General features: G+C 37.8%; 1 protein-coding gene across 1 annotated transcript; it reads right to left on the reverse strand.

Annotated features, from left to right (window-relative positions):
• Positions 1 to 1,777: 1,777 nt before the first annotated feature.
• ccdc172 (coiled-coil domain containing 172) lies at positions 1,778 to 9,916 on the reverse strand. The gene is made up of 6 exons (XM_022205911.2): positions 9,838 to 9,916; positions 8,724 to 8,809; positions 6,394 to 6,510; positions 4,130 to 4,295; positions 2,460 to 2,561; positions 1,778 to 1,884 (listed from the first exon to the last, which is right to left on the reverse strand). The coding sequence occupies exons 1-6, from the start codon at positions 9,914 to 9,916 to the stop codon at positions 1,778 to 1,780; spliced, it is 657 nt and encodes a 218-aa protein (XP_022061603.1).
• Positions 9,917 to 10,125: the final 209 nt, after the last annotated feature.

Here is a 10,125-nt window from a genome sequence, read left to right on the forward strand (position 1 = left end):
TATTTTTGCAATTTTTGAGCATTACAAAGAGAAATTTGAGAAGCTACTCCCAGTTACTGTAAGACAAATGAAATCTGTTATACAAGTATAAGGGTGAATTCAGTACCAACTTTTAGTCATGGAAAGAACAACTTTGTTCTGGAAAAAAACAGAACTTAATTTAAGACAGACACACAGCAAGTTCCTACCAGGTCTGTTATCTTTCAAAGTAAAAAAACAAACAAACAAACAAAAAACAAACAAACAAGAGTCTCTGAGGAGTTTCAACCCTAAAAGTGCATCCTTGGAAGTTTGGTCATATGCAAGTTATGTTTCTTTTAAGCTTGATTTAACAAGTTGAGTGAACTCACCCTTTTTTCATTCAGCTAATCATTTTCAGCAAAAATGGCTCAAGATAGATAATACTTTTCTGATCCTTTGTAAGATATTACTTTGTTAGAACCATAATCAACGATTCACAGAAGCACTAAAACGCACTGAAGATTTATAGTGAGGTAATTACAAAATTTGATAATATGGAAATATACAGTGCTAAATAACTGTAAGTTCTAAAATGTGATGAAATGTCTAATGAATTGATATTTCAAGTTCAATTAACTAGAAATTAGCAAAACCCATATACTCATATTAAGAAAACTACTGAAGACAAACAGGTTTGACAAAACACATTTGGAGCAGAAGCTTAAATAAAACAATAAAATGTGTCCAAGTAAATGCTACAATCAGAGAAAAAACATGGCAAAGGTTTCCTGTGAGGAACTATTAACAATCATATTTTTAAAGTTTTAAAGTGCCTCTGAGGTTTAGAGAAGATGGATTATTACAGAGCAAACTCCTTCAAAGAGTGTCATCCATTTTCTGCTGCTTCACTGTGTGACACACGCACATGTAAGCGTGGGGAAGGATGTTAGAGTTTCTCCATAAATGCTTACTTTACCATTTCCCAGTTAAAGCATGATGTATGATTCCACTAAAACCCAAAACTGTATTTATTTGTTGGCGAATCGCTGGATAAGCATTCAGCGTAAATGCCCTTCATTCATTTTGCTTTACAGCCCTCCTTGTATCAATCACATTAGCCTCCGTCTCTTTTCTTCCTCCACTTGTTGACTAAATGAAATACGCTGCAGATCAAAGCCTTAATTAAGCCAAACGGTCTTAATGCTCTGTTATTTACACTTCCACACTTGGACTCCAGCCAGGAGGATAAAAAGAGAAAAACACAAAGAGCTGGGCTTGCTGGTCTATTCAGCACTTCTCACTGTATTATTCAGACCTACTCTTTGTAAATAACACCTTTAATACGCAGGCTGTGTAGTGTTTCTCTCCTCGGTGCTTTTTCTAACATTGTACGAATGACTGCAGCAATTAGAGCTACAACTGAGATGGATTTTTATCAGTTATAGTGAAGGAAAACCGCAGAGGATGGCTGCTGTGTTTTTGTGCAACAACAGGCCCTCTGACAGCCTTCACAAGACACAAAATCCTCAACTAATTAAACATCACAGCTGCTCGGCGAGTAGTATTTAAAACACTGGGAAGCTCTACGAAATAACCACATTAATGAACTGCTGAACAGCCCACTGCTGTGTTTACATTTTGTTTGGTTCTATTCTCTCCTTTTGTGTTGCATTTGCTTTTATTTCCCAGCGGCGGCGACCGTGGTCTCATAAGGATTATGCTCTGTGACATGATGTAATTACGAGTAAATCTGTATACTGTGTCCATGCGTCCGAAAGAATAAACCTCCGCCTGCATCCACTCGGTTGTCTGCTACTCACCGCAGACAGGTGCTGTCAGTTAGAGGTTTCTGACTGACAAACAGGCTCTCCGATCTCAGAGATTCTGTCACTGCTTTGGCTTCACTCAGCTGCCAATCCAAGTCTGCAAGTCAAGAGGAATAAATCAAACAGAAAATGGATCCTCTCAAACAAGACAGACGTGAACTGCATGAGCACTGTTGAGACGTTTGCACAGAAGCCCGAGGTCTGGATGATACAATAAAACCACCACTACAATAAAGCTCGGAAAATCCTGGACAGTATTTTATCTTCTAGCAGCCTCACATCCACATCAGTTTAGACATCTACGGCTGTTTTTAATTCCAAACATGGTCAAACCTGTTTCTTTAGAATTCATTTGGTATACTGTATGTGCAAAAACAAACACCTTTAACACAGATTTACATTTTCTTTTTTCAGCATCATCAGTGACCTGCATTCCAAACTAGACATGAAGCCAGAATCCAATATGTTTATATTCAACATCTGGGCTCAAGATTCAACCATCTTGGCAGCATGGTTGAATTTTTAAAAGTTGAGCCTCTCCTACAGGCTGCCTGAATGTATGTGAAACCAATAAAGGGGCTTCTAAAGCATGTTTAGAGTGTTGTAAAAAGAAGAAGCCTGCCTGCAGTCAAAGTTTTGCATAGCCACATTATCTGAACTTTTGTTGCTCACCTTTCTGCATGTCATCCAGCCCCTTTAGTTCAAGTAGAAGCACTCGTTTCTCCTCCTCTATGCAGCTCAAGCGACTGTTCCTGCGGCTCATCGACTCCATCTCTGATTGAAGGAAGAGCAGATTTCACTTCGGCTCCAGCAACGATTGAATTATAAGTACCAGAAGTGCTGAACTTTATATTGCAACAACAGAAAAGGTGCACTGTGGGCATTTTTTGGAATTCACTTTTAAGTGTACACACAGAGAATGCTGTTCCTTTGAGCTGAGGCGTAATACATAATGTGAAGACACTGATGATAATCGGCGCTGGAATTCATTCAATCTAATGAAAAAGTTGAAATCACTGTACATTAAAATGCAACATGCTGTATTCTATAATATAATCCAATGAAATTTTTCTACAATAATCGCAGAATAACGTCTATTATGAGTAAGAGCTGCATAGTTTTAATATAATAATAAAAATAAGCAGCTTTATATTTATAAAAACTCTGCAGGTTAGTTTGTGATGATTGTAAAGAAGCCAATTCCTGGATTAAACAGATTCTATTCAGTTTAATCCAGAACTAGATTTAACGCTTAGATGCATGAGTGATCGGACCCTACACTCTTTCATAAGTGCATCAAAAATGATGAGAATCAATTTGTTTTTATGCCATTTTGTCATTTTGGGTGAGACTAATAATTTATAGCCATTTTTATTATATTTTTGTCCACACAAGCATGATTTCATCTTTGGAATACATTTATTTCTCACTTTATACCTGATTTTGAACATTTTGATCATTGAAAAAGAATACTATTACACAGAACATCAATAGAAGAATGTCATCCTCCACTTTGTTGACATTTTTCCAGTCTTTTCCTCCAGCTGTTGCTGCTTTCCGTCCCCCCAAGTCTGTGCACTGCATCACCTCTTGTATATTATCAGTGATGAAGAGCTTGTGGTAATGATATAAATATCCCAATTTCTTTAAAAGTATAAAAGGTAACATAAAAAATTAAATGGAATGATATCAAAAACGTGCTTTTTGAGGGATATCTGGAACATGAAATGATGAAAATTTTTTAATATAAAGACATTGTAAGAAAACAACCTCATTCAATCGTTTTGGACCCATTTATGCATCAAAGGGTTAAACTATGTGTGGAACGTCTTTCATTATTTCATCTCTTTGTACATTAAGCAGGTACCTTGGCGCAGAGTCAGGAAACATCAGAGCATCTGAACCTGAAACTTTCAAACCCAAATCGAATGATCACCTCAGTTTTAACTTCTTGCGTGCATTTCTTTGAGTTCTATTAGTCTAGACAGATTTTAAAGCACTAAGGATTTTAGTTTCCAACTCAATAAAATGTTCCCTTGCAGCTTCTGTTTTTCTCGTCTCTGTACAACATTCTTGCACTAACGACACAATGACAAAGTACAACTATTCAGTTTGTAAAGAATCTAATCAGTGAGTTCAGATTTATGAATTTACATCACATTCTTCCTGAAATCAAACTGACAAATATAAACGTCATGATTAATCTATTTACTGCTACATATTGTACCTGCTTCTACTGTATAATACAGGAAGAAATTACAATGACCCTGAAAAGAGCAGTCACATCTGTATTACATAACCTCTGTCTGCTGTGACAACAGAACAATAAAGTGTTTTATGACCTTTGTATAACGATTCCACCTCCCTCTCCAGGTCCACGAGCTCAGTGTGCGTTTGGCTCTCGAACACTGTCTCTCTGTTCCCCCGAAGACTGAAGTCTCTGTTGAACCTTGAGATCTCTTGAAGGAAGTTTTCCTCTTCTTCTTTAGACTCTCTCTTTATCTTGGCCTGCTATGCAAAGAAGGATCATTGCCCTTCAATAATACCAATACAGCTGCTTGTAAAGCTTCTACTACTATGGCTACTGAAGATAAGAAAAAGATATCTGGATCTTTGAGTAAAGGGTTTCACTTTTGGCATTATTTTCCACCTTACATGAGGTCTTTTTTGTGTTTTTTCATGCGTTTATGTTTTTAAATGAACACAAAATTCCAGGACAAGTTTCCATGGGCTGTGTTCAAACCATAGACTGTATATAAAGATGGACGTAGCATCTGGCTCCAAAATTGAAGCCCACCCGGAAGTGTCAAAAACTTGCAATATCACGCCGTCCGCTAGGGTTGGCTCCAAAAAGCTTTTTCTCCATAGACCCCAATTCATTTTTGGAAAAAATAAAATGTGATAGACTGACTTTCTACAGCTCAGGATTCTTTTCCCGTTAGTTTTCATGGTCAAAATGAGAGATCAGGTGGCCGATCTTAAAATAAATCAATACTGAATTTTAAATAAATCATTAAAGTTGGCAGAGCCAGGGGGCGTGGCTATACTTGATTGACAGTCCCATTGACTGGTCCTGCCCCGAGTTGCTCTCCGGTCCAGCCTGTTTGATGACGCTTTTTACGTCACTGGCTCCAAAAAATCCAAAACGGCGACCAGGAAGTAGCAAAATCCGGGCTTCATTTTCTCGGCGTTGAAACCAACGGGTGACGTCACGGTTAGTTCACGCCTGGTTCAAACTCTAACACCCTTTCTGGCATCAGCTACAAAATACTTCTTGACAATTATGACAGCCTTTTAAAGAAATGCCCAGGAGCTAACACAATATATTTACTGACAGAATACTGTATGAAAGTCATTTATTATGAAAAAAAATAAGCATTCACTGGTTTTTGCTTCTACAAACAGCATCTGATCTTTTCTGTTTTACATCAGTCTAAATTTAATACTTTCAGGACCTCAAACAAGCAATTTGAGAACATCATCTTGGGGTTTGGGATGTTAGGACGTACAGTTGAAACTTTTAGTAGTTTATTACATTGTAGACTGAATGATAAATGATATTTATTGTGAACACTGCAATCTGAGCAGGTAACCATTTTTGACCAGTACAGGGACAATATGTGTGGCTGCTCCCAGTTACAGTCAGATAAATGAGTCTATTATACAAACATATTCAGGGGGAATTCGGTAGTAACCTTCATCATGGTTAGAATTTTGAGTAACATGAAAAGAAACAATCAGAACTTAATTTAACAAACATGCACAGCAAACTTCAGCCTGTTTTCTCACACTACAAAAAAACAAGAGTCTCTGGTGAGTTTTAAATGTAAAAATGCATCCGGAAAAGTCTGCTTGTGTGCTAGTTCAGTTTCTTATAAGCTTGACTTAATAAGTTGAATGATCCCTAAGCTGCTGATTCACTCATCTCATCACTTTGAGTCAAAATGGCTGGAGATAGAAAGTCATTTCTTATGTAAAAATGTCAAGCATTCACTGGTTTTTGTATCTGCAAAGAGCATCTGGTCTTTTCTGTTTTATGTAAATTTAAACCCTTTAGGATCAACAAGCAATTTAAAGACATCACTTTGGGTTCTGGGATGATAGGATGTGTAGTTTTTCATTATACAGACCAGTATAATCTATAGACCACATGGCTAGAACAACCTGAGATGTACAACACCGTTCAAAGGTTTGGGGTCATTAAAAATGTCCTTATTGTAAAAAGAAAAGCCTTTTTTCAGTTAAGAATTTCATTAATAATCACAAATACTGTCTACACATTGTTAATGTGGTAAATGACTATTCTAGCTGGAAACAGGTGACTTTTAATGGAATATCTCCATAGGGGTACAGAGGAACATTTCCAGCAACCATCACTCCTGTGTTCTAATGCTACATTGTGTTAGCTAATGGTGCTGAAAGGATTAGAAAACCTTTGTGCAATTATGTTAACACATTAATAAAAATGTGAGTTTTCATGGAAAACATGAAATTGTCTGGATGACCCTGACGTTTGAATGGTAGTATATCGTTTTTCATTCATGATCTATAGACCACATGGCCAGAATAACCTGAGATGTAAATATTGATTTAGGCTTCAACCCACCAGACTTTCCTCGTGGTGGCTTTTCTGATAGAGCAGCTCCTCGATTTGCTTCAACAGCTGCTCTTCACGTTTTCTTGTCAGATTGTGCTGCAGCTTCATCACAGACAACTGCTGAACCTACAGTGCGAACAGATGCCGATAATTCAAGACACACTCTGACAGACAGACGTACAGAGAGGGATACTTAACATGTGAGAGACATGTAGGAAAAAAAATAGGGAAGATGAAAGTTTTGATGAGAACAACTGGGCCCATCCAGTATGTCCTGTATACTGTACAAGATACAAACAAACAACAGTTGCCTGTTTCTTTGACTGCTTTTTAAAATCAGTACATTTTTAGTGTACCTGTGTCACTAACTTTCAAACTTTTCTCATTTACTTCTCCTTGTTGCTCTGTAATTATACACCGAACCCCTACAGGAAGAAAACTGCCAAATTATATAGGAAGGTAAAGTTCTGCCTCAGGCTTGACTTTCTGTACAGTTCTTAGTCTCTTCGTTGAGCTGTCAGGGAGGGAGCGAGTTGATTGTTTCTGGTGCGGCAGCGGGGAAGCGCAGAACGTTTTCAGTGAGCACAATCGGCTTCCAAGTTTTCTAAACACTGTAATTATCTTAAGACAGCTCTCATAAACTGTGAGACGGTACATCATGAGAGCTGTAAACACGCTGGGCAGTAAACACACCCTGCATTTCTGTGTGATGTAAACAATTTCAATATTCCATCCCACAGGGGCAGAAATTATATTCCTGTCATGCGGCCTCATACAGATGATACTCAGACGGACATGGCCTCGGATTCAGCGCCTTTTTCTAATAAGTAATTTGCTCTTTTCATCGGATGTCCACTTTAACAAGCGCAGGCAGAAGTTGGCAATAATTCTGAAAGGTCAACGAGGTTTGACATCATATCTCACACATGCTAAAAGGTTTCACTAATGTTATCCGGTGGAAATTAGCCATTGATTTCACAGTGGCACTCGCAATCGATCACTGATGAAACGAACGGTAGAGATTAAGTGTTCCAAATCATAAAGCAGATCAGCTCATCAATATGCCAATACGCACTGCTTTAGCTCGTGTGTCACTGCCACTTATACATTGCCACAAGGTAAAACACTTCTCATTGTATTTGTTATCTCTTCAGGTTTTTAAACAAAGTATTGCTCAGTTTTATTAAGGTATCCTATTAGGTGATTAGTACAATAATATATATTTACTTTCACTGTTGTAAAATATTAACCAGTACCGTCTATACGATGGCACTATTCCTGGTGCAAGATGTCAAGAAGAACACTTATCTACAGGCATAGTTCAAAGTCACTTTAAATGATATGACACCATGGAAATGAACACCAGGCTGTGCAAACATCAAGCTACTCGACCATAAATCACCTGCGCCATCAAACAGGCAGGTATTTACACTGGCTCACTGTGCAATGTGAGGAAACCGGTGGAAGTGTTCCATTACCAACCAAAATCAATTACAGCTGGTCAGTGAATATTTGGTAAAAACTGATTGGAACCATCAAGACGTACGATAAATAAGTTTGAACTTCAGGTGCCATTCCGATACGAAAATACAAGAAGCCTGCCCAGATAAACACTTCTGTTCAAAAGTTTGGGGTCACTTAGAAATGTTTCTATTTTTGAAAGAAAAGCAGTTTTTTCAATGAAGATAACAATAAAATAATCAGAAATACAGCCTACACATTGTTAATGTGGTAAATGACTATTCTAGCTGGAAGCGACTGATTTTTAATGGAATATCTCCATAGGGGTACAGAGGAACATTTCCAGCAGCCATCTCTCCTGTGTTCTAATGCTACATTGTGTTAGCTAGTGGTGTTGAAAGGCTAATTAATGAGTAGAAAACCCTTGTGCAATTATGTTAGCACATGAATAAAAGTGGGAGGTTTCATGGTAAACATGCGGCATGGCTCAATGGGTAGAGTGGCTGTCTTGCAACCGGAGGGTCGCCAGTTTGATCCTTGGTCTGGAGAGCTCATGTCGAGGTGCCCCTGAGCAAGACACCGAACCTCTAACTGCTCCTGCTGAGCTGTGGTTAGCGCCTTGCGTGGCAGCTTCCCCCATCAGTATGTGGCAGCAATTTTGTTGTACTCTGTATAATGACAATGAAGACATTCGTCTTCTTCCAAATTGCCTGAGTGACCCCAAACTTTTGAATCTATATGTCACTTTCATTGTCATCTATCCATAGTTAATCATGATTTAAACATTGTCATGGCTTCTACTTTTAGTGAAAAAATGTATTTGTAATTTAAACATTAGTAACAAATAAAGAGGAAATGACTAACTAATGGAGCCTCACCTTCTGATCAAGCCCCTCATTGGTCTTTTCATACTTTTCAGTGGCACTCTTGATCTTCTCATTGCATCTGATGATGGCTATTTTAACTGAAAAAAAGAGAAGTTATTAGCCAGTAAACTTTCCGTAACCAGCCCCAAATATTTTATGAATAGTCCTGGATCTCCAAAATGAGAATAATGAAAAAAATAAAGCCTTTAGCTTTCTTTTTGAGCACCAAAGCCCTCCAGAATAACTGATCACAAACACAAGAATCCTGTGTTTTGGTTTCCTGTGTTTTTCAAGCATTTCTACTTCACACTGCTTGACATTTGTAAATTTTCAATGACAACTCAAAAGACACAATTTGTTATTGCTGGCATCCGAATTCACTAAGGCAAACTTGAAGGCTGTTGGCATAGGAGTTTATTTTAAAAAGGAAAAAGAGTGAAGGCAATAAGGTGCAGGTGAGAGAGGAGGTGAAGAAAGAGGCTAATCATGGACAGAGCTTTTAGTGTTTTTCAATCAGACAGCAGATTCAGTCTGATTGTTATTAGCTGTTTTATTCGAGGTACTCTCTTATGGGACTTAATAGATGAATTTTTTCTCCTCACTGGCACCTCACTTCTTCCAGCCTACTTAAAGGGTTGATCACCCAAATAACTATTGAATAAACATTTTTAACAAATGACATCTGCATTAATAGCCTTTAAGATGAACCTATTTCATTGCAGCTGGCAGATAACACTTACAACTGTGATCTAGCTCAGTGTGTTTGTCACAAGGCACACCTTTACATGATTATGCCTGTTAATCATCATAAATTATAATAATTTCAAAGCATGCAATTACTGGTCTAGCTATTCAGCACACATAGAAAGAAAACACTTATTTATTTTGAGCACAGTTAACAACACCTTATTTTAATGTCACTCCAAAGCAACTTGAAAATTGTGGAATTATGAGGTTAAAATCTAAAGAATTCTGGATGACACTCTGAGCAGCCTGTCAAAAATGAACTAGCATGTAAAAATCCCTCTTTAGCCTCAAGAATAGCAAGCTAGCATACTACCTCCAGGTCTAGCTGTTAGTTAATGCAGAGAAGTGTAGCAGAGAAATGACAAACAAAAAATCATACCATCTTTGAATTTCTGAGTCTGTTCAGCTAGCTGTTGCTCTGTTAGAAGGATTTGTTGAAAAAGTGTGTCTAAACTCATTTGGGCTCAACAGCTAATTAAATTAATTAATACTACCGTAGCTAGTTAGCACCGATTTGCTAGCTACGCCTGTGAGATAGCTGTCAATATTAACCGGACTTTATGGCTCCGCCCCATCATGCATCGTCACAGGTTGGTATGATTAATTTCATATTTATGCTACTTTGAGAGCGTAGAAAAGTCTGTGGGGCAGTTTTGTTCGGTATTTC

Source organism: Acanthochromis polyacanthus, chromosome 15, assembly GCF_021347895.1.
Source record: "Acanthochromis polyacanthus isolate Apoly-LR-REF ecotype Palm Island chromosome 15, KAUST_Apoly_ChrSc, whole genome shotgun sequence".
Classification (NCBI taxonomy): Eukaryota; Metazoa; Chordata; class Actinopteri; family Pomacentridae; genus Acanthochromis; species Acanthochromis polyacanthus.

Excerpts from the sequence above, each read along its gene's own strand:
- ccdc172 (XM_022205911.2), bottom strand. The coding sequence starts at position 9,916 with ATGAGTTTAGACACACTTTTTCAACAAATCCTTCTAACAGAGCAACAG. Across the intron at positions 6,511-8,723 it reads ATGAGGGGCTTGATCAGAAG|GTTCAGCAGTTGTCTGTGAT; the intron begins GTGAGGCTCCAT and ends TTCGCACTGTAG. Across the intron at positions 1,885-2,459 it reads GCTGGATGACATGCAGAAAG|ACTTGGATTGGCAGCTGAGT; the intron begins GTGAGCAACAAA and ends CTTGACTTGCAG.